The 24,915-nt window shown below is 37.9% G+C and overlaps 1 protein-coding gene across 1 annotated transcript; it reads right to left on the minus strand.

Moving 5' to 3' along the window:
• Window positions 1-198: 198 nt before the first annotated feature.
• LOC105386073 (nuclear factor NF-kappa-B p105 subunit) lies at window positions 199-23,722 on the minus strand. Its single transcript, XM_048623050.1, has 23 exons — window positions 23,315-23,722; window positions 22,790-22,932; window positions 22,120-22,265; window positions 18,313-18,412; window positions 17,124-17,256; window positions 16,508-16,612; window positions 12,813-12,921; window positions 11,480-11,661; window positions 11,289-11,341; window positions 11,056-11,115; window positions 10,425-10,671; window positions 9,873-9,913; window positions 8,292-8,360; window positions 7,771-7,920; window positions 7,174-7,283; window positions 6,533-6,711; window positions 5,713-5,850; window positions 4,337-4,512; window positions 3,509-3,619; window positions 2,252-2,317; window positions 2,016-2,108; window positions 696-863; window positions 199-370 (listed from the first exon to the last, which is right to left on the minus strand). Exons 1-23 carry the CDS (start codon window positions 23,499-23,501, stop codon window positions 269-271), a joined length of 2,868 nt encoding a protein of 955 aa, XP_048479007.1. The 5' UTR covers window positions 23,502-23,722; the 3' UTR covers window positions 199-268.
• Window positions 23,723-24,915: the final 1,193 nt, after the last annotated feature.

Genomic DNA, 24,915 nt, shown 5'->3' on the forward strand with positions numbered 1-24,915 from the left:
TAAGTATAGATAGACCAATGAATAAACACTTAACATAAAGTACTTTGGGAACCTCTGTCCCTAGTTTTTTTATTAATTTTAAACAAAAACAGTCATATTATTTAAAATATTTCACTTATTTAAAAATAGATACAATACTTATCAATAGTTATTTCATTTTATTAAAATTGTATTAAAGTAACTACTTAACTTATTTACGAATAAGGCCCATTCTCTTACATTATTCTCACTAGACGCCTAATTAATACACGTAACAGTTACTAGCATACTACACATCGACATAACGCAAAATCACATTAGCAGCTTCTAGTTCGCCCATATCACGTAAAATCTTGGCCACCGACAGCGACGTCACATCTTCTCGGCATTCCTGAAATATAATCAAAGATCTAATTTAATTCCACAAAAACTCATTTTTATCTAATAATGATGATTCATTCACTCTTTTACTTCCAGAAAAATATCACTCTCAAGGATACAGCTATTGCTTAACGTCCATGAATACAGAAACATAATGAAAATGGTGGACGTAATGCCTAGCATGCCTTTACGTTACTATACATGGTATTGCAAAAAGGGTATCCTAAGAAACCTACGTGTGCAGCAGTAGATATACCCATTGACTAATATTATTGAATTAGTCTATGGTGTACCCTTTTTGCAACACCCTGTATACTTCCGCCATTTCCACTGACCTTAACCTGATGCATGAGCGTCCTGGTGGGACTGCTGGTCTTCTCGAACCAGCTCATAGCGGAGTCGCACTGCAGCCGCGCCGCGAGCTCCCGCCAGCCGCCGCTCCGGTCCAGCGTGTCCGCTAGCTCCGGGAGGTACGCTGACAAGGCTTCTAGACCTGACTCCTCCTGAGAGAGCGTAGATTAGGTTAGGTGATGACGAAAAAAAGTACCAGGAGATCAAGCCCTGTAGCACGGGGCGCTATTAAGACGTGAGAAAAGTTTCCCGTCGCGCTCGATCTTGAGGGTGCGTGATGTGAGTGAGCGCAATGCAAAACTTTTGTCACGTCTTAAATGCGCCGCGTGCTACCCTTTCAGGAGTGCGATCACGAGTGTTGTCGACTCAAGTCGTTAACGTAATTCGATAGGCAAATAGGCAAGTTACTAGAATTTGTATGCGTTTTATTTGTTTCTAAAGTTAACGACAGAGGCTGATCAAAATGATTGCTATCGAATTACGCTAGCGACTTGGGTCGACAGTACTGTTGCCCGAGCACAGGATTCGAAACCTCCGTTTACGTTGCGTATTGTCAAATGTCACTGTCAAAATGTAAGGCAAATTTGTTAGTTCCAAAAGTGGCATTTGTTTTTTCCATGTTAGGTGGAATTTCACCAAACGCTAAACGTATTTAGTAGCCTGTCATACGTCTGTCAGTTGGTACAAAATGTATTAAAAATTTGATTTAAATACGTTTCGCGTTTGGTAAAAGCGACCCTTCGTGTAGATTCGAAAATAGTATCGAATCCTATGCTCGCGCCTCTCGTCAGCTCTCGTCATTCGCACACAGGAGTAGGAAGGGGGTTTTAGTGGCGAATTTATATCGATTAATAAACTAACCCTATCCGATATGATGAGATATCAACATTGTTTAAGTCTATTTTATATTCTCCATGAGTGAATGATCCACACTTATTACCATACCATGCAAACGAATAAATAAAATTTAGATTTTGTCTCTTTACAGGAACTGCTTAATTAAATCATTACACAAGTAAACATGCGGTCAAACTAATTCAACTGCTGTGCACTAACTAAAACACTTGAAATTGCTAAAAAATCTTACTTTCGTCGCTATAAAAATATTCCTTGTCCCATTAGCTGCTACAATAAAAATACACATAAGATATCAGAATTTGATATTTAAATACGAAATATATACGAAATACGGGCTTGTATACGAAAATATACGCTTCGATATCTCAAATATAAAAAGTTCGGTGGCCAGCATTTTTACCTACCTACCTACCAAGTATTTATACTTATTTAAAGAAAGACCTTACCCCTTCATCCGCCGATTCAAATTCGTCTTCTGACTTGACGTCATCCTCCCAACACTTGTAAGAAGGTAGGTACTTCTTCATCAACTCTCGAACCTGATAAATTAATCAATTACACGCCATTAATACCACTGAACGGTATCTATCGAAAGTAAACCACAAAGGTATTATTAATATCGTAAAATTAACGTTAAATAGTATAAATAATGTTTATTGGCTGTATAAATGAGTGGACTTACTTCAGGCTTCTTATTTGCTTCCTTCCATGCCGACTCATTATGATCTTCGCTTATTAGTGGGTCAGCCTGAAAATGAGAGTAAAAAATTAACACCGGTAAATATAAGTACTTGCGAGGAAACGGAAACTCATTAGGTACCCTGCTTATATTTTTATAAGGTTTTGTATTATCAAATGTCTGCTATAATACATATACCTACTAGAACCTACTTCATCTTCCTTCTCGATTTTCTATGATGAATGTGTCTTAATTTAGTGTGTTATGAAGGTACAAGTGTATTATCTATGAAATTATTAACTATACCTACAGTTCTCCCATATTAATAATGCGCATGCAAATCTTCGCAAACTGTCGTATTCCCGGAAACACCCGAATCATTGAATCGTAAGAGCCTTAAACAAAGCACTTGCATTTTGATCCTTGTTCGAAAGGAATAGTAGTCAATATCATGTGACACATAATCGAAAACAATTTGGGCGGTCGGTGGCTGTCACCGATCAGTCAAAGGTCTCAAGGTCAAGATCAGTATTACTTTTGTGGAATTATAAAGAGCTGCAATTACACATCGTTCTTGTATTTTTTTTCAAATGTGAATTTAATTTCAACTTTAATTATTTTTGACGACGCCATATTATGAGGCACATTTAAGAATAAAATATACGTCACATTGATAGACTTCACTTTGCCAATAAAGCCACACCCAAAAGACAAAGTTTTTAATTGTAATATAAGGTTATTGTGAATGATCAGCACTGTAAATACTTTTGAACTGAGATTTTAATGTAAACATTTTTATTAATGTGAAATAATCAGTGCTGTAAATACTTTTGAACTGAGATTTAAATTTTTTTATGTAAACCTGTGTTTGAAATCCATTTCTCCTTATAATATAAACCTTGTGTTATTCAAACCTTCTTTCATCCATCTTTACATCAGCTTCAGTAAGACACTTGAAAAGTACCTACTGTAACATTTTCGAAGTAAATTTTAATATTATGGAATATTATGAATTATCGAATCAAATTTCGTTACTGATAAATCAATTATCTCTTTTAGCACCAATTACATAATTCTACTAAAATTTCATGAAGAAAATGCACTTAACCACTCTAAATACATAATAGTTTTCTAACGCTCGGGAATACGACCGTTGCCGAACAATGACGAAGATTTCTATGTGCATTATCAATTTTGGGGAACTGTACTCTAAATCAAAACTTAGGTACAAAACTAATCTAACACACAAAAATACCTTACCCCTTTCTGCAGTAACAGCTCGACTATTTTGACTGTGTCTGGCGTAGACTCCATGCCACACACGATCTGCAGAGCCGTGTAGCCCTGCCCGTCCACCACGTCTATGTCACTCTGCAAATAATAAGTAAATTGGTTTATTATCCTCCCATTTGATAGGACAGCATAATAATTAGCCCCAATTTCGCCATACTCGGTTAGATCATAACCAGGGATTAGTTGTAGACTTTTGACACATCAGTCAGGAATTTAATATGACGCAGATGACGTATAATTTATGAATGAATCCCTGGATATAATCTAACCGAGTATGGCGAAATTGGGTCGTAGTCTTCTTCATAGTAGTCCCGGTGACTTTTCGACCGCGCAAATGGTATAACGGCCAAGTATGTGCAAAAGTCACCGAAGCTCTCTCTACTGTAGTGTAAACACCAAACAATAGAGAGAGTTCAAGCCCAAAATTATCAGTTTCATACGCTTGTAGAGATAATTATTATTAGGCAAAACGCCACACAACGGCCTAAAAGCCTTTGAAATTAGTCCATCCATTTTTGTTTAATGCCAGCTTGTGTGTTAGTACCTACTTATATAGCAACTAGCTGTTCCCGCGAGCTTCGCTTCACCTTAAAAGTTTTCCTGTGGAAATTCCGCGATAAAAAGTAGCCTATATGTTAATCCAGGATGTCAGCTAACTCCATACCAAATTTCTAAAAATCGGTTCAGCCGTTTTGACGTGACGAAGTAACAAACATGTACAACACACTCACAAACTTTCGCCTTTATAATATTAGTAGCATAGGATATAAAGTAGGATATAAAAGCATCACAAACCGGCGGTATATACTCCAACAGTGCCTCCATGATGGGTAGGCAAGGCTCGTATGCAGCTAAGTGTAGCGGCGTGCGTCCGTTGAGGTCCCTCGCGCTGTAGCTAGCCTTGTGACTCAGGAGCAACTTCACACTGGCGTGCGTACTGGTTGCGGCTAGATGTAGGGGCGTTTGTTTCTCTGTGGGCGAAATGGACCAATGAAAGAGGGTATAAGGGCAATCAACCAATGACAGTCTGGTGGGGAGCGACTATTATGCTGAATAAAGGCAAAATTATAGTTGTCCAAGCGCTCTCTAAGTATAGTTAGAGAGCCGACCGAATGGCGTAGTGGTTAGTGACCCTGACTACTGAGCCGAAGGTTCCGGGTTCGATTCCCGGCTGGGGCAGATATTTGTTTAAACACAGATATTTGTACTCGGGTCTTGGGTGTTGATATTTATATTTAGTATCTATCTATCTATGTATTTGTGTAGATATATCAGCTGTCCGACACCCATAACACAGGTTCTGCCTAGCTTGGGGTCGGATGGCCGTGTGTGAGATGTCCCCACATATTTATTTATTTATTTATTTAGTTAATAATCAGAAATATCGTTACAAAGAGACATATTCCATACATATAGGTAGCGTTTATAAATAGAAGCATTTTTTGTGTTGCCTGTTTAGTGTCCCTTTGCTGGGCTAAGGCCTCCTTATTAACTGACCTGAATATACATTATACGCTCGTGATTGAAATAAAGGTCAAATATTTTTTTTAATAAACTTTGTTATTTCAGAATTATGCCTCCATCAATATTTTTGATTATACCTAATTAATTTTTGAGCAAGTAAATAATTGTTGAAAAGTACAAAAAACCTTCGGTAACGTCAAATCTTTGAAACGAGACGGATTTTCTTAGAGCGGATGTGACGATATGTCAATCTCAGAATATTATGCCCATAGAAGAGCGGTGGTAGCTCAGTCGGGTAAGCGCCCGCTTCTCACGCCAGAGATGCGGGTTCGAATCCCGGCGCTGACATGTACCAATGAGTTCTTTTCTGAATTTAAGTACAATGTATACCATCGCTCTTACGGTGAAGGAAAACATCGTGAGGAAACCTGCATATCTAGATTTAGCACATCCAGATATGTGAACCCACCAACCCGCAGTGGACCAGCGTGGTGGGGAAATGGTCCAAGCTTAGGAAGGCAGTTTAGACCTTGGGGATATGCACAAAGGTTCCATTCGAGAGAGCCAGGTGCAGGTACTGTTACCCCCACAGAGAATAGAATAGAATAGTGGACGTATCGGTAATAATTTTTTGACTTTTAGTTTTTTTTTAATATTAAAAAAAATACATGCATATTCCCTATTGAAGCAATTAGATAGTAAATTACCTTTATTGGTGGCATTGATATCGCATTCCACATCAGCCACCCGGATCCCGTCAAGCAGAGGCTTCAGACAGCGGTTCAACTTGACCGCGTAGTGGATGGCGTTGTTGCCCTCCTTGTCTTCACACATCGGGTTGCAACCTGTGGATTATATAAAATTGATATTTTAAACTTGATATAAAGGTAAACAGGGATAAATTATGTCAGCAGTAGTCTGGTTTTTTTTTCTATAAACAGGGAAGTAGCTATTTACAGTTTGAAATGTTCTCAGTAAATTATTTGTTGCGCACGAGCATAATGTTTTCTTGTGGAATTTTAGGAATTAAATCAAAGCCACGGTCTTTACCTTCCAAAATAAACTTAACAATCAGCAACAATCAATCAACATGTTCAGCGTCGCAAGCCTGTCTAATATTGTAATTTCTTCCAGACCTCCTTCCTTCATATACCAATAATACGCACCTTTAGCCACAAGATACGGTATCTGCTGCGTCAGTTCATGCATCACAGCTAGATGCAGTACAGTCTGGCGCAGGTGGTTGCCCTCGTTCAACAACTGCACCATCTTGACGGAGTCATCATCATCATCAGCCTATAGCAGTTCTACGCTGGACGTAGGCCTCCCCCAAAGCACGCCACTAGATGCGATCTATAGCCTTCTGCATCCAATAATGATGGAGTGGATCAGCTTAACGATCCAAAACAACAGACTAATAGAAAAGCATACGCAATAAGGCACCTTTAGCCACCAGATACGGTATATCCTGTGTCAGCTGAATCAAACGTCATAGGGCTCTTGCTATATTTTACCAATGATACGCACCTTTAGCCACAAGATAAGGTATCTGCTGCGTCAGTTCATGCATCACAGCCAGATGAAGTACAGTCTGTCGCAGGTGGTTGCCCTCGTTCAACAACTGCACCATCTTCACAGAGTGGATGAGCTTCACGATGTACTGCATGCTGGGTAGGATGCTGTTACGGACCGTCATGTGGAGGAATCTGGGAGGAGGGGAACGAGAGATGAGTTCATTTTTAGAGATTTAATGTCTGTTCTTTAATCTCAGATACTAAGGGCCACTTTTACCAAACGCTAAACGTATTTAAATCAAATTTAAAATCTATTTTGTACTGAAAGACGTTTGACTAAATACGTTTAGCGTTTCGTGAAATTCCACCTAAATTGACAGATTCTGGACGGTTCATTAACAGTCGATTGTCCCGCGATTAAGTGACGTATCGTTCTATTGGCGGGAGGGCGAGACTTTAGAGCCTGACTAGATGAAGTGTTTTGCACCAAACCAGGTTCGACCAGCCTCTTAATAGTTGATTTTCCAATGGTCAGATAAAGTTATCTCAGAAATAATTCTGATGGTGTCACGAGTGAATGTTTGTATTAAACAGTGACAGCAACAATTTTCTTCTTCAAACAGCAACTTCTCACACCCAACCGCTAGTACTCACGTGTCTCCATTGGACAGCCTCAACTCGAACAGGCGCTCGAGCTTCGCGCGCACTATGGGCTTCTTGTACACTGTCTTGTTGCGGATCATGTCGCACAGCTCCTTCACCAGCTGAAATTAAACATGTATACATACATTACTGGTATGGACTTGTAGAAATACAGAAGGCAAAGGGAAGAGATGTAAGCGAGATGCTTTCTTAGGCTAAGTTCCTAGTGGAAAAACTGTACGCCTGTTATTAGGCGTGCGGAACTGTATAAATTGCATAGAGTTAGCGCAAAACTAGCAAACTATGAACTCGGCATACAAAACCGATACGCCGCTAACTCAGTCGGCGGCGAACAGTTATCGTACTGGGAACGCAGCCCTATGGTTGTCGGTTTCAATAGGCACTATGAGAAATCAACTATTCTACTATACCTTGTTTCACGGGGAAAGACATCTGACAGAACCCTTATTACATTCGAATAAGGGTAGTTTTTGTTTGTATCAGATGACTTTCCCCGTGAAATAGAATATAGTACATCAATAGTACATCGATATCTCTCTCACCGACCAAAAAACACTAAACACGAGTGTAAAACCAATAATAACTAACCTTTTTAACCTCCATGCCGTCTTTTTGCGTGAAGTAAGCCTCGTAATTATCCCCTTTATCCATGGGAGTGGTGCCGGGCGCTGCGTCAGCATTCTTGCTTGATTCCGAGATGGCCATATTGCTTTTAGAACTTGACGCTTGCGTTTGCGCCTGGAAATTAATTAGAGTTATTATTGAATGTATGTTTCGTACCTGTTTCATAAGTCCAAGAATAGGAGTATGAATAGCTTCTTTGTTATAATTATCATGAAAAATGATTTATTTTGACATTGATCGTATATAACGTAAAAAACTTTTTTACTGTCATAAATAAGAGTTTACTGATCTAGCCTGGCTACTTGATATTTTTTCTTGGGTTTCGCCCTTAACTGAATGGGTTAAGGGTGAGTGAGACCCTAAAAGTTCAAAACAATGTAGGATCCATATTCCTAAATTCTTCTTTACAAAATACATAACTTGATTACAGCGTTAAAAACTTGTAAAAACATTTTCTACAAATCAAAAAATTATGTTAGCCATACCGTGCTTCTGCCAGAGTCAGGCCTCAGTTGCATAGAGTTAAAGATACACTGACTGAAGCTATCGCCACCCTGGAATAATATGAATTTATATTTAATGTTATTTAAATATCATGATCATGATCCAGAGGTCAACCGTTCCCCCAAGTGTTGTACACATATTTACAGTGAAACTATAAAGTCCTGAAATTAAATGAGGGCACTGCTATCTTTCATGTAGCAACCCTATATAGCGAAACATAACTGACTTTGATACTTGAAATTTTGCCTGTTAACTTCCTACCTATTTATGTATTTAAAAACAACTTACCATCCACAAAAAAGCTCTTATACAAGCTAGAAGGTGTTAATATGAAGGGTAATAGTGAAACCAATAAATATTTATTTAGATAACGTTATTAGAACTGTATAAAAAAACTGGATCTGTTGACGTAGGGCACACATAGTAAAGACATCAATTTTTCTTTTTGGACGGCCAGTTCTGTTTCTTCCAGGAGTTAGAAATATTCCATATTTTGCCCTCTTTGGCACGCTTGCCCGATATAACTATAAAATAAAATAAAAAAATCTTTTTGAGTTACACAATGCCCCCCAAATTCACACAATGTGAATTTAGTAACTAAGTAAACAAACATATATTTATCTTCAAGAATCAAAATGTTAAGGTTTGACTCAACTGAAACCAGATGAAACCTACAATCAGTGGTATGTAAACAATGTTCGACTTGGGCTCTAAACCTAGGTTTATCGATAAATGAAGCGTTGGTACTAATAAAAAATGAGTTATTACAATTTGTACAATGCTACCCGTCATAGACGCTGTACGAGCGTAAACATCCTCCAAATTCGACAAAATGTGTCCAGCTTGATGTTCCGCTTAACATTGTATTAAAACTCGATAAATAACTTCGATTCCCGGCTGGGGCAGATATTTGTTTAAACACAGATATTTGTTCTCGGGTCTTGGATGTGCCCGTAAAATGGCAATAGGCCCGCCCCCTATTACATTGGGACTAACATACACTCTGGCGAAAAGTGGGTGCAGCAATGTACCTCTGCCTACCCCGCAAGGGAGTACATTAGTACAAGGCGTGAGTGCGTGTGTGTGTGTGTTAAATAACTTCACTAGCTTGACTACGAATATTTTTCTTCATCTTCCTAATTGCAACCAACCGTAAATTGTTGCTTTTATTTAGATTATCCTTATAATTAATAAGAAAATTCAAAAAAACAGCCAACCGCCTATTGACATAAACAATTGTTATGACTTTTATGTTTCTTTTCTAATGGTGCCAGGCTCCTGAAAATTTTAGTTCCTCAAACATTAATTTCAGGACTTTATAGTTTCACTGTATAAACTAGCACAAATCATTACTGTTTATAAGGCAATAAAGTATTTATTGTATTTCAAAGTCCAAAATATGAATGCACTATTATTGGAATACTATTAAATTTAGAAGGGTTAAAAAAGTTTTACGCTAGTTGACACTCACTAAATGTAACTATATTTACATACTATACATATAGGTTATCTTGTGCATGTTATTAATTATTTAGTTATCTGTCGTTATCGGAGATACTTACACCATCACCTAAGAAGTTGCTATCGAGCGCCTTGTAGTAGTCTGTAATGAGATGATACAGTATATTAATACACGATAAAGGCTAGGCCTAGTGTGGAAGCCACTGAAGTGCATAATGTAATTAACTTATACTTATATCATTCAAAGTTTCTAACAATCCTTGTAATAATAACTTTAACTATGGTTATTAAATCTGGATAGACGAGTTCTCGAGTGGAGACCACGAACAGGCAAACACCTTAGGCTTAGGGTAGCCGGTAGTGGTTGGATGAGGAAGGCCGAGGACTGAGTGTTGTGGCGCTCCTTAGGAGAGGCCTATGTCCAGCAGTGGATGATTATTGGCTGATGATGACGGTTAAATCTTAAGGTATTAATAAATATCTATTTTTTATAAATATATAATTGCTGTACATTTTCGTATGTGAACAGACCGTGTGTCCCACGGTGATGCTACATAACACCCTTGAATTCACACTGTGATTTAATTTTTATTATTCTAAGTGATGATTTATTATGAGTGATGATATCTACAAAATATCCCGACCACACTCACCACTAAAATTGAAGTCAGCAAAGTCTTTATCGGTATCAGGCACACTGTTGACTTTAAGCAGTTGGTCGATATCCTTAGAGTTCAAATTCACTTGTATGATATCTTGCGAATTAAGCTTGAGGGGATATGGCTCTTCTACTGGTTGGCATAGCATGGGACTGATATGCATTTGGTGGTCTTCTGTCACTGTGATGTCGTAGAGAGCGTCTGATAGACCCACTGTCGTTTGTGCCGGTATTTCTGGGATCTGTTTTGGAGACGGGTTGGTTAGTTGTAGTTGTTAATATTAGAATCAGTGACGCGATCACGAGTGCTGTCGACTTAAGTCGATAGTAGTTCGATTATTACTTCTGTATATTGTGCAATAAAATAATAAATCAATCAATAAATAGGCAAGTCCCTGGAATTTGATTTATTAGTTTCTAACGTAACCGACAGGGGCGCTGATCAAGATGTCATACAAATTGCAATCGAATTACGCTATCGACTTGAGTCGACAGTATTCTTGATTCGCACACTGATCACAGGTGTGTGATTTGATTACGTAAGTACTAGGTATTGTGGGTGAGCTTTGCTTCTTTATAACGATTTAAAAACCAACACACTTTCGTTTGTAATTTATTATACTTACATTGTTTGGGCTCAACATTGAAGAGATTTTGCTGAAGTTGTTGTTAGCTGCGTTCATTTCCTGTAACATAAACATAGAATACATACAATAACCCATTCGGCATTACAACAATACGACTTATAATTTGGCGGATTATTATTAAATAGGTGTCTAATGTACCTACGCTGAGTCTTCATCTACCCATGCTTAGCAAGATGAAATGATTGCAAAGTATATCTATCTACATTACTTACATTGGCCATAATAACAGTTGCTGGAAGATCGCTGACGCTTTTGATTGAATTACCTGTAAATAAACATGTACTTATTAAATAGGATAACTATTCGTACTTCTTTACGCGATATGCGACAAATTCGTGGTTTCTTCAAAAATCTTAATTTGAATGTGACATGGGACAGTGCTGCCAAAGTTTCATTAACTCACCGCTAGACGAACTTCCGATAGACGAGTAAGAGTTGGCCTTCCGTTTCTTGCTTTGTTTGTAGACTTCTTCCGCCTTGTATGTGAACTCTATGCGTTCGCTGGAGCGGCCATCGGAGGGGCGGAATAGTTCTACGTAAACCTTTACGTCTGACGTAATCTCGGGGTTCTTGTATGCTGGTGTTCTGTTCAAGGGATTAAAAGTTCGTTTTAATTTTAGGTCATATGAAGCACAAAAGGCCGAAGCAGGTATACCTAGACAGAGCTGCTCCTATTTTTCGCAAGTTTTATGTTTAAACCGGTGGGTTTATTCTTTGGATATAAATATAATGTAAGCCAATTTTTGTCAAAATTAATAATTAAGACAATGTGTTTTATGCATTGCTGGTGCCGCACTCGGTCAAGGACAAGTACCTTTTTCTGTACAATAATGTTTACAGTAGTGTGTCCTAACAGGAAACACGTACCTAATCACAATAGCGTACTGGTGATGCACGACGCTCATGAGGAACCTGGCCTTGCCTCTTGTTCTCTGCACAACAATGTCTACAGTAGTGCCCTATAAGAGACACGTACCTAATCACAATAGCGTACTGATGGTGCACGTCGCTCATGAGGAACCTGGCCTTGCCTCTTGTTCTCTGCACAACAATGTCTACAGTAGTGCCCTATAAGAGACACGTACCTAATCACAATAGCGTACTGATGGTGCACGTCGCTCATGAGGAACCTGGCCTTGCCTCTTGTTCTCTGCACAACAATGTCTACAGTTGTGTCCTAACAGGAAACACGTACCTGATCACAATAGCGTACTGATGGTGCACGTCGCTCATGAGGAACCTGGCCTTGCCTCTTGTTCTCTGCACAACAATGTGTACAGTAGTGTCCTAACAGGAAACACGTACCTGATCACAATAGCGTACTGGTGGTGCACGTCGCTGATGTAATGTAATGTAACATTCAATGAAATAATACCCATAGGTAGTGGAACACCTTGCGCGTAAGAACCGTCCACACTGCGCTCATGAACAGATCATTTTAACTATGGAATTTATATAATTTCTTGTTACATTGCATGTTACATTACAGCAGTGTATATTCGCCCTAAGAAACACGTACCTAATCACAATAGCGTACTGATGGTGCACGTCGCTCATGAGGAACCTGGCCTTGCCTCTTGTTCTCTGCACAACAATGTCTACAGTAGTGTCCTAACAGGAAACACGTACCTAATCACAATAGCGTACTGGTGGTGCACGTCGCTCATGAGGAACCTGGCCTTGCCTCTTGTTCTCTGCACAACAATGTCTACAGTAGTGTCCTAGGAAACACGTACCTGATCACAATAGCGTACTGGTGGTGCACGTCGCTCATGAGGAACCTGGCCTTGCCGGTCCAGCACACCTCGCCGCGTTCCAGTTGCACGAAGCGAATGTCGATGTTCTCTGCACAACAATTGAGAGGGTTAGATGTGATATACCTACGTGAATATTAGGTAAGAACAGCTAGAGCCTGGAGTACCTCCTCCGCAAATTTGCAATCAACAGTCCTTAAGCAGTATTGCGTGGTGGTACGCCCCAGGTATAGTTAACAAAATTGTAAGAAGGTTACATTTCCTTCTATCATCTGCATACAGTCATAAGTTTCGCAATAGTTTTCGCTAGAGGCGCCATTTTCTATACCAGAAAACATAGTTTGCGTAAACTATAAAAATCTATGCTAGAGTAACAGAAAACAGCTGGTTTACTGCCAGTTTCAATAACTCTACCTACTAACGACAATGTAGTTACTTTCAAAATAGTGTGAAAGTACCTAAGTATCAGTCATCGGTAGGTAGAGTTATTGAAACTAGCAGTTATAGTGTGACAGGATAACTCACGAATCGCCCGCGGGGCAAGAGGTAGGTGGGGGCGGGCATTGACACACACGTAGATAATCGTTCCGAGATAAATCCCGAGATAATAAACTCACGGGCGATGAAAAAGTTCCAGTGAGAAAATCACCAATTTAGTCATATGAGGAAAAAACTAACTCAATGACGCCATCTGCGATATTTAAGAATATTTAACCGCGCATCAGGATATTACCAACTTAAAACGTAAAGATTTTGGTCAAATTTCCTACTAAATGTTTTAGAAAAAATGGGTTATTGGGTGTAAGTATTTTGTAAGTGGAACTGTTTCTTTGCCCGTCAGTATATAGTATAAATGTTTGTTATTATTTAATTTATTTTTTAAAGGACTTCCAAAAAAGGAGGAATTTCTCTATTCGTCTATTTTTGTGTGTCAATACGAACAGTTAGCGCAAACTATTATGTACATGAATAGGAAAATTAAACAACGAATTATTTCAGGAAATTTTTATATATTATAGACAAAATTCAAAAAGTATAAATTCGTTTTTGAAAAACAAAAGTATTTATTCTCTCATACTCAAACTCAAAAATTCTTCTAATTTAAAAAAAATCACATGTTTTCATCGTCACTAATGTCCATATCCGTCTCACTTGAATTATCTTCAGCGTAGCTGGAATCAGAGTCAGAATCATCTTGAAAATTAATTATCATTTCATCCATAGCATCGTCGAGTATTCGATCGTGTTTGCAGTACTCATCTTCAATTTTCTGGACATGCCTGTCACATGCTACCCATTTTTCTACTGGGAATTCGTTGAATATTTTTTCCAGTGCAGTTTTTTTCTTATCTAAATTACTATCAAGTTCGTTTCTCGAGATTTGTCCCTTGACATCCCCCCAAACAAGCTCTATCGGGTTCAAGTCCGGGTGGTACGGCGGAAGTCTTAATACTTCATGGCCCGCAGCTTTTATCACTTCATCAATTTTATAAATATTTGGAGAACCATGTCCCTTGATCAATGTGAGTAGCTCACATTTTCTCAAGGAATTATCAAATTCCACATTATGTCTTTGCAACCAAGCCTGCATGGCAGCTTTTGTGCTTGTCATGGTTGGCCTTCTATCTTCCTGCACAGAATGATATGGCAACAAATTCGGCAATAATTTTTCCTTTGTCCATTTATTAAAATTTACAAAATTCATGTCGTTGTGATAATCTCCTGTTTTACTTTTCGATTTAAAAATTAACAGAGCTCCGTTGACAAATCCAGCCTGGCCTCCTGCATGTACAATAATTAATCTTGGCCCTTTGCCAATATGTAATAGCACTCCACGTTCTTCTGTAGATTGCCAACACGATGAAACATTTAAGGAGGAATTGACGTACGTCTCATCAAGGTAAACAATGGATCTCTGGTCTCCTCGATGTTTTTTTATCGCGTTCAGATATTTCCATCGCCAAGAAACAATATTCGGTTGTTCAATAAGCAACTTTCTTTTTGACTGACATTTCTTAAATTTAAAGCCAAGTTTGTGCAGTATAGCCAAACCAGGAATATAAAAACCCTCGCCATATTGCGGAAAAGCAATAGAACTTTTTTCTTGCACTGGTATCATTGACTCAAAATGTCATTTGTCTATTGCTGTCAAACTGTGGTGCTGTCAATGCGTAGGGTTTATTATAGCTTTTGTGAGTTTTTTGTGTTTCCAAATGCCGAAAATTATCCATAGCCGTGAAAGGAAACTAATTTACCACATAAACAAGTATTTGTCGGAGAAAAAGTCCGAGGGATTGGACTTATTTCTACTTGATAACATAACTGATACTATTGTCAAAATGACTGGTAGGTATATAGTATAGTAAGAGCAAATGAATTTGGCAAATTTGTAAGCTATAACTGTAGTTTTGACTGATTATACCTAACACATATTTTATCCAGGCAATGGGTATAAGAAAGTTAAACCCATTGCCTGGATAAAACATACATACAACATACATAGTTCTGCATGCAAGGCTAAGATGTAGTTTATCTCGAATTCCTGTGAGGATGGAAAATAATAAGCCACTAACTCTTTGTCTTTTGAATACTTAATACCATTTAAGCAATTTTGCCTTTAGGACAAGTTCACTATTTTCAAATTGCCGTTAATGAGTACCTACAAGGTAAATACCTACACAACTGTTATCTAAATGTGGGTTTCATCACGATGTTTTCTTTCACCGTAAGACTGTTAGTAAACAATAATGTTACTTAATTTCTAAAGACCCCATAGGATATATCCACTCACTGAGCTACTGACACTCTTTTCAAAATAAATAATAAAAAAATAACAATTATAAATTTGAGCATGGCCAATTCACATTGGTATGACTATACTTAGTGTTGCAGTCCTCAACGCGAATGTGGCGCATTTAATACAGGGTTTTTATATTCCTGGTTTGGCTATAATAACCTCAAATATTCTCGACTGCAACTTAAAATTCCTTCTTCTTTAAGGGTAGCATTTAATGTTTTTAATGTGGGAACCTTTTTATAAATTGTATAAAATTGTGTTACCTTTCGTCTTATTACTCCTTCTGTAAAATTATCTATTTCAATTTTTTTCTTTCGGATCTGTTTTATGTTTTTGGGGGATGTAAAAACTACGCTATTTTGTTCGCGTTTCAGATCGTTTCCTTCTGTAATAATTTTATTCACAGTAGATAATGATATTCCTGTTGCTTCCGCGACGATTTTTTTCAAGTTAACATCTTTTTGATATTCTGTTGAAGAATGATCTTGTTTTCTTAACTTAAAGAAAGAATAAACGTTGTACACCATTTGTTTGGCTTGCTTGTTAATTTTTTGGGCAAAAATCTTAGGCCGCCTACTGTCATTATTCATCTTGGGAATGTTAATATCATGTGCTTTTTATTCTGAGCGACCGTAAACAAAATAACCAACTGCACCCGGCGGAATCCGCGAGCGCACTGACAAACTTCACTTGAGGTCTCTGCCCCGCGCCCCCCCGCATTTCACCCGAACATCCCTGCGCCCCCACCTACCTCTTGCCGCGCGGGCGATCTGCGAGTTATCTTGTTTATCTATAGTTAAGGGTTATTCTGTAAGTCTATCTAGAATTCTAGACGTAGTCAGTACATACTATAAAGGTAACTATGTTAGAAAGTACATACTCTTGTTAACTTTCTCGGTGAGTAGGTAGACGTCGTCGCCGCCGCGCGGGCGCCCCGACGTGCGGCTCATACGGCAGATCTTCAGGTCGTTCGTCGCGGCGCTTTCTGAGAAAAAACAAACAACGAAAAAATATAATTATTATGTACCAATACAATAAAAAAAATCGACGACTTATTAGCTCATTGACAGTTTCTAACATCATCATTAAGTAAGTATATAAAACGCTTAAATTAAAAAAAAAATGTTGACTATAATAAGCTTTCTAGGAATTTTGGATAAGTACATTTGGAATGAAAAAAAAAGAGAACGATTTACTGATTGTCCATATCCGATCCGAGCGTTCGAATCAGGTGTTAACACATTACGAGTATAGATTACATTATAACATTTTGTCGAGAATTTCTGTGTAATGTTACGTTCTTACGAATGGTACAATACAAGCAATAGCATGATAAAAAGTTCGTAAAAGGATGATAGTCACTAGAACATATCAGAGAGCGGCTCGTTGTTCTGTTACAAGTAAATGTTGTAGTCTATACTCATCTAAACAATCTTTCGACCCAAGTGTACTGCTATTGTGCTAGTGTAAACCGGGCTTTATTCGAATGTACTCACTCATGTTGTGGATAGGTTCCGAGAACACCGGCGCGCATATCTCCTCGTCCGTGTCGACATTGTGCGCACTGAACTTGAGGCGCACGATGTTGAGGTTTATACTGCGCGCCTCGTTCTCACACTGGGCTTTCAGCTAGAAGGAGATAAAACAGGTATAACGTCCGTGAATAAAGAAACGACATGAAAATGGCGTATTATTTAGCTTGTAGTTCTGTCAATATTTCTTACTGCTTAAACTTATTTAAAAGTCGAGAAATTTGAAATTTCATGTTGTTTCTTTATTTACGATACGTTATAGTTAGAAAGGGTTAATTGGTACGTACCGCAGTTGAAGCAGAAAAACATGGCTTTAAAATATCACTCGAACTTCAAATAAGCTTTGTTGTTACAGGAACACACGAAACAAAAGCGACTGTTCAGTAAGCCCGCACGGTGATAACAAACGCTTGTATTTGTGTTACTGTTATGCTATGAGTGGGTTTACAGTTCAACCTTTTTTTTATTTAATACGAGTGTTGGGTTCTATCTTAAGTGGTTAGTCAAATAGTTAACTAATGGCTGGTTTTTCAATAGTCACAAGTCAAATTGTTGCTGTCACTGTCTAATACAAACATTCAGATGCGACAGCAACAAAATTGATTCCCTGGTAACCACTCTGGCTATTAAAAAATTAGCCTTTAGATATCTAAAATCAGTAGGATGTAACTTGGTTGATTACATCGACAATTCGCTATGATTATAAAATAGGAATTCATTAAATTTTTATTATTATGTAATTACTACGCAAACAAATTGTAGATGTATACCTACTTTCGGCAAACAAATAAAATGTTTGATACAAAAAGTCTGAAAAACTTATTTTATTTCTATTTTTTTCACTTTGAGCGTTCTTTCTATTAAATAAAATACCTACTTATACAGAGTTTGACTGATAATGCCTAACTGATAAATCACAAACAAAAACAACACTAAGCTAAAGCACGCGTCTCTAAACATTTTGCGCATACGTCTCGCTTGCGTGTAATTTGACAATACACCTTATCGCATAAGTACCCAAAAGGCCACTTGAGCTGTCGCATGCCGTCTTGCAAACTTGGGTGTGGAATTTTAAGTAGGTACCTACATAATCCTACTAGTGAAGTATGACGTAACACAAGGATAAGGATTTGTTTGTAAATATGAAACATACCTCACGGGCATTGAAATGTGGCAGTCGCTCACTCAATTTCTTGTATAGGAGTGCCGGAACATCTTTCTTCGCTGTATGTATTATGCCCATGCCACGAAATCTATGAAGAAAATATAAATGTATATTACATATTTATGATAAAATTTTAAGTAAATACTCTGCATCTCAATATCATTTATTGGCTGATGATTATTGTTTGTCTAGTCATAACTCATTTAGGTAAGTACAACATTCCAAACAAGATACATAAATGTAATATCTCTATGTAGACTATTTAATCTCACCTCAATATCAATCAAATACCTTTTCTGGGAATGATAAACTTTATTAAGATACCATGTTGTAGTTAGAAGTAAATAGATAGTGCTATGAAATCGAAACAATACCCTACTTCTCCTATCTGTAATATGCATTGCATTCACTCAGTCTGTACATAATCTTATCTTGTAAACCCTGCTTTAAGCCGCGTCTCGCGGGTTTTCAGTTAACCTACGCTCGATCTGTGTGGTCGTCGTCCCTAGGACACCTTAATACATACCTGCCTGCCTTAATACATAACATGCCTTAGATTGCATTCTAGGAAACTAGGGTTCTCTCATTCCTCGTGGAGGCGTGCATGTGCGTTTCTTTTATTATTTATTTAATGAATTATAGGGAGGTAATAATCCTAACTAATATTATAAATGCGAAAGTCACTGTCTGACTCTCCTACTATAGAATAGATTTAACATATTAGGTTTTGTATTTATTTCAGACAACTGATAAACTTTAATACCGCGATGTAGGATCTTCATATTAATTGGCCTCTGTTCCATACAAGCTCTCTGTATTGCGCTTTTAGTGCCATCTGTTGGTTATATCCGGAACTGTCTGTCTGTCTGTTACTCTTTCACGCCAAAACTACTGAACGGATTTGAATGAAATTTGGTATACATATGGTCTAGACCCTGAGAAAGAACATAGGCTACTTTTTATTGCGAAACGGAGATTGTAAGAGGTTAAAAGGGGGGGTTAAAAGTTGTATGCGAATACTTAATTTTAAAAGATAAAAATCTGGCGTATTGGTTAGTGACCCTGATTGCTATGCCGAAGGTCCGGGGTTCGATTCCCGGCCGGGGTAGATGTTTTTTTTAAATAAACTTTATATTTAAGCACTTGATGAGCAATAATTAAACATTTTGTTCTAGCGTTTTTGAAACTTCGATCTGTGAGTGGATGAAATAGGCAGGGGCGTATTTAAAGATTGCGCGCCCTGGGCTCTTGTAGTTTTCCGCCCCATCAAGGAATGAAAGAAAAGAAAAAGAGCAGTCAGTGTAGAGTAACTACCTACCGACCTACATATGTATAAGAACATTGTGGTGGTAGATTTGCATAGATGGTACTTACATGGTAGGCCAAAAGTAATCACGCTATTCGAAGTTGCTCTCATCTGTACAAATGGGGGCGCCCATTTGGCTGATATAATTTTCTAGACTTTACTAATAAAATTGTAAAGGTTCAACAGGATAAACCAGGGATAAACGATAAACAACCTGACCTAAACATGATCAAAAAACAGAATCGAAGTATTTCATTTAGAAAAAAAAATGAGAGCCAAACAACATCGAATGACTTCTTTTGGTCCTTGGACCTTGTATCTTCCGAACAAAAAAAAAAGATTTTTCTGGATAGACGAGTACATTTTAGAACGTTTAGAAATAAACTGGTGCAGGGCGACTGAGAGAGACCATTTTTGTTTCTTTAGATTTACTTCAAAAAATACCGAGACGGATTTTTTTTACTATTCCACCGGTTCAGTAAATAACAAAGGCCGGCTTTCATACTTAAAAAATCCAGCACTGCTCGTCACCAAAATACCTCGGAGTGACCCTAGATAGATCCCTCACGTACAAAACCCACTGCCAAAACATCAACAAGTAAGTCAGCTCCCGAAACAACCTTCTGCAACGGCGTACGGCCCCCAGACTATGGAGCATTTACTCTCCTGTCCCCTGTGACACTTACTCCTGGCCAACCAGAATGCTATCAAAGTTGCTTCTTTTTGATCTAGATAAATTTAAAAATTCACATGTTCACTGACACGAAAAAAGAAAAAGTGTAGAGTACCTATAGCGACCTACATGTATAAGAACATTGTGGACATTGTGGTGATAGATTTGCAAAGATAATGATATCTTCCGAACAAAGACTGGATAGACAAGTACATTTTAGAACGTTTAGAAATAAAGTTGTGCAGTGCGGCATTTTTTTTTCTTTAGATTTCCTTCAAAAATATACCGAGGCGGTAAAAACTGACTTTCACCGGTTCAGAAAATAGCAAAAGTCGGCTTTCATACTTTAAATAAAATTTCTTAAGACATGAAATCAACATGTGGAAAGATGGCTCAGGGCCGTTCTAGGCTTATGTCCTAAAATATTGTTCTGTGCTTTTTTAATCCTCTAACCTAAAGCACAAGGGCGGCCTCCCGGCCGCCCCTGGGCCGCCCTTCGCCGCCTGCCGCCCCGGGCTGTAGCCCTTTTAGCCCTAGGGTAAATACGCCCCTGGAAATAGGGGTTCATATTTTGTATGAAGTTCGTCATTTTTGAAGATAAAAACATTATATTTTGTATTTAGGCACTACATAATCACAAAAAAATAATAATTAGCATTTAAAAAAAACCCAGTGTGGGGGTGTAATATAGGGGTTGAAAGTTTTATGGGTGTTGAGTTTTAGAAGTTTAATTTATATAGTAGCTATGTCCGCTCCTAGATGGCGTTGTCGGATCCTATATAGATCGCGGTATGGTTTGATTTTAGCTAATATGTACTTATAGTTTGTATGTATTCGCAGTAAGTTTTTAAGGTCCTCGAAAACAACCCAATAAACGACTGTACTTTTCAATACGAGGTTTCATTCATTGTCATTTGGTTCTTATGCGTCATTTTTGAAGATAAAACCATGAAACTTATTACTTCATTCTATACGGAATTCCCATGACTGACACGCACAGGCTAAACGTAGCGTAGGCACTTGAAATTTGGAAGGGACGTAGCTTAGGTACCGTATTTTCCCACAAAAACCGGAGTTAGCGGTTGAAATTCGGCATTAACTTAGGCTGTTTTTAACAGCATGCGGATTTGATCACGCACGCGGGATTTCCCCGCACGCGTTCATATAAGTATTCATTGTAACGCGTGGAATATGCACACGAGATGCGGGAAAATGGCGTGCTATCCCACGTGCGTGATGAAATCTGCATGCCGTTAAAACAGCCGTAAAGCTTACTTACAATAGGATATTGAAAGATACCTAGATGTTTTCAATCTAACATGTCTGCACACCTTAGTAAAGTTATGGTTTTGTTTTGAAAAATGGGAGTTAAAGTGAAAAAAATAAGTAGTTTGAAAAAAACCAAAACTGCATAAGTTAGATGCTTGAAATTAAACATTTATAAATTACTATTCTGCCATTGCTATACAAGTCTTTGCTCAATGAAGTCATGAAAATCATTTTTAGTCAAGTATCTTCGTACTTATTTGTCAACTTTCATCTAATTTAATACCACCATGGCATGTTATTGGGTAGGTAGTTCGGGAGTCGTCCACGGCAAAATAATTTTAAGGCGAAGCGAAGCTCGCGAGCAACAGCTAGTTAACACATAAAAATCAAGCTTAAAGATACTACATAATCCTCGAAGGATTGTGCGCAGCATCTTCATTCTGCGTTATAATAAATATGTACAGGGGGTCATTCTAAACAACTATTGCTGTTACCAAAAAAGTTAAAAAAAATCCTAGAATTTTTAGAACTCATTAGATCTACATACCCAACTTCATACCCCTTCTCGGGGTTGACCTCGGCGCTCAGGTCGCGCTCCTGGTCGTCCTCGACCAGCTGGTGCGGGTGCTGCTTGCGGTTGTTGTGCTGCGCCAGGCTGCACTTGATGGTGGCGCGGCCTTTGTAGTTGAGAAGCTGGTGGGAGGGAGTAGTGGTGAGTTGAGGGTAATTGGGAATTTAAAGTTTGTTTTGTTTTGTAATTTAAAGTTTTTTGGTTGGTTTTATATATTTTTGTTTTGCTGGTCTCTGCCCACACATATCCTGTAATTTGAAAGGATCTCCAATGAAGAAAAAAATTAATAATTATTTGAATTTTAAGTAAGTAGTTAGGTACATTACAATGTGTTAGATGACAAGGTATGAATTATATTATGGGAGAACCTTAAATGCTTTTAGCAAGAGTTGATATGTAATGGGTAATGTTTTGTTTGTTTGGTATCTGTACATTTTTTAAAATGAAAAAAAAAAAGTTAATTGTGGCATATGTAGGATCAGGCACAAGAGACACACAAGACATACAACATTTATGATGCAAAAAAAATTCTGTTGCAATAATTCATCAGAGCTCTTGCTCTGTATTCCATTGCTCTCGCAATGGAATACTTTTCCAACATCTTGAGCATCATGCTAGACGTGTTCTAGTTTATTCAATTACTTACAACAACAGAAGGGTATGTCTTGGTGCGGTTACTGGCGCTGGTCTTGCCAACAATGCAGCCGTGAGTGCCAACCATCTCGCTCTTGTAGCGGAACCGGAAGTGGTCACATGGCTGCTCCGTGATGCTCAGGAATGGTCCATTGCCTGGTTGTGAAAAAAAATTGTTAAAACTTATGGAACTTGTTATAACAAAAGCATTCAACATTGTATTTCAATTATGTAATATAATATTTTTTTAAGAAATAAATAGGTAGGATTTTATTCTTTTATAATGTAGAGCATATTATTACGGGTTATCAATGACAACTTGGACACATAACAATAAAACTTATGGAAATAGCTCACTAATTGAATTCATCCCTTTTGATTTCTATGTACTAAAGGTGATGTGATTAGAAGTAAATGTAAGTAAGTAGAAGTTACAGTAAAAAAGTGCAGAGAAGTGCAATAAGTAACTAGCAGTGGATCCTCTCTAACCCCTGATCATTATGTAGCTTCATGCAAAAGTCATCAAATAGGAACTTACTTCCTGTATCCATTAAGTTATTATCTGCACAGGACAGTACTGTCATGTAATTAGTTAAGTAAGGCACTTGTTGTCCCGGCGAGCTGTGCGGTGACTCGATATAGAAGCTGCGCGGCGAAGCACCGGCAGTCGACGAGTCGGTGTCCTGGTCACTTTGCATTTTTAATTGGGTTTTCACCAGTACCATAAAAACTTTTTAGTGTCAGCAAGTTTGCATTGTATCACTTGGTTGCATGTAATGAAATAATAGGTAAGTATGTTTACGATGTAAGTTTACGTTAGTATTTACATTCAAAAATAGTGAAATTAGTAGCATAACACCTTGATAACACAATTAACACCATCCAAAATCGAAATCAAATCAAAACAACACGAGAGCACAACAGAACACAGACTATGAATAAGTGACAGTAGTTGTCAAATAAAACGTCAAAAATGATTTTGGTGTTGCCAAGGTGTCCTATAAAAATATGTAGGGTCATTTATTAGAAAACCATTTATATCATTATTATCAATTGATACCAAAAACATTGGTATTTACTTAGGTAATTAGGCTTTGCTACAATCACACACATATTAATTATAATTATAAGTAACGCTTATAAAATAAAAACAAATATTAATAATAAAAACTAAACTAAAAAGTTAGCCGGATAGCCCATAGGTACCAAAAAGAACATTAAATTTTAAAGATCGATTGGTAAACATTATTATAATTTACCCTTATACGTGGCATTTTATCTTCACACGGTAACCCATATTTCAAGGCTATGAAATGATGTGACGTAGTGCAGCCCGGGGAAGAACCATTTTCCTTTGAGTCATGCACTCACACATACGCACATAAAATACACCGATGGCAAAAAAGAACCGCTTTTATAGCACACACATTCAATTTATGTACTAACACGTACAAATATTGATAAATTTGATAAGGCCGCTTTATCCACGCTTTTGCAAGGATGAGATTATTGAGGACAAATCGTTGAATAAACTGCAAGGCTATAAGTTATTGGATTAGGATTTTCTAGGAGAACAAAACGTTGTTAGAAGGAATGCGAGTTTTTCATAGACATAGTACCTACCTACTCTTCTATGAAGTTTTTAAACCGTTCGAGTACTGGCGAGCAAACGCGAATATGTGCTCAGCGGGAGAGTCGCCATCTAGCGGTATACGCGCTAAGAAAAATCTTCACTTGGTCTTCATCTACTTATAATATCATCTCATATGTAATCTCTAAATAGGATGAAAATTAATGTAAGCAAATTAGGCCGGTGCCTATCTTATGCTAGATTCCGCGCCAGCAGTCATCATCATCATCATCTCAGCCATAGGCATAGGCCACTGCATGCTGAACATAGGCCTTCCCCAATGATTCCCACCTTGTCCGATCGGAGGCGGCCCATTTGCGCCACCACTAAACTAAAGTAAACTACTTATTCAAGTCCTATGAGTACAGCGCCGCGTTTATCGGACTTCAGTGGACGTGCGGACTCTATCCTCATTCCTCTTTTTATTTAACAACCGAAATTTTCATATTGTTTCTTAATTCGCGTGCCTATGAGGCATGCGTGATTATACGATTATAAGAAGTAGGTAC

This window comes from Plutella xylostella, chromosome 9 (genome assembly GCF_932276165.1).
Source record: "Plutella xylostella chromosome 9, ilPluXylo3.1, whole genome shotgun sequence".
NCBI classification, from domain to species: domain Eukaryota; kingdom Metazoa; phylum Arthropoda; class Insecta; order Lepidoptera; family Plutellidae; genus Plutella; species Plutella xylostella.

Bases quoted from the DNA above. Each gene is read 5' to 3' on its own strand.
- LOC105386073 (XM_048623050.1), bottom strand. From the start codon at position 23,501: ATGGTACTGGTGAAAACCCAATTAAAAATGCAAAGTGACCAGGACACC. The intron at 18,413-22,119 runs GTATGTAGATCT...TTTTCTTCATAG, and splicing joins GAGAAGGGGTATGAAGTTGG to ATTTCGTGGCATGGGCATAA. The intron at 7,921-8,291 runs GTATGGCTAACA...ATTAATTTCCAG, and splicing joins CTGACTCTGGCAGAAGCACG to GCGCAAACGCAAGCGTCAAG.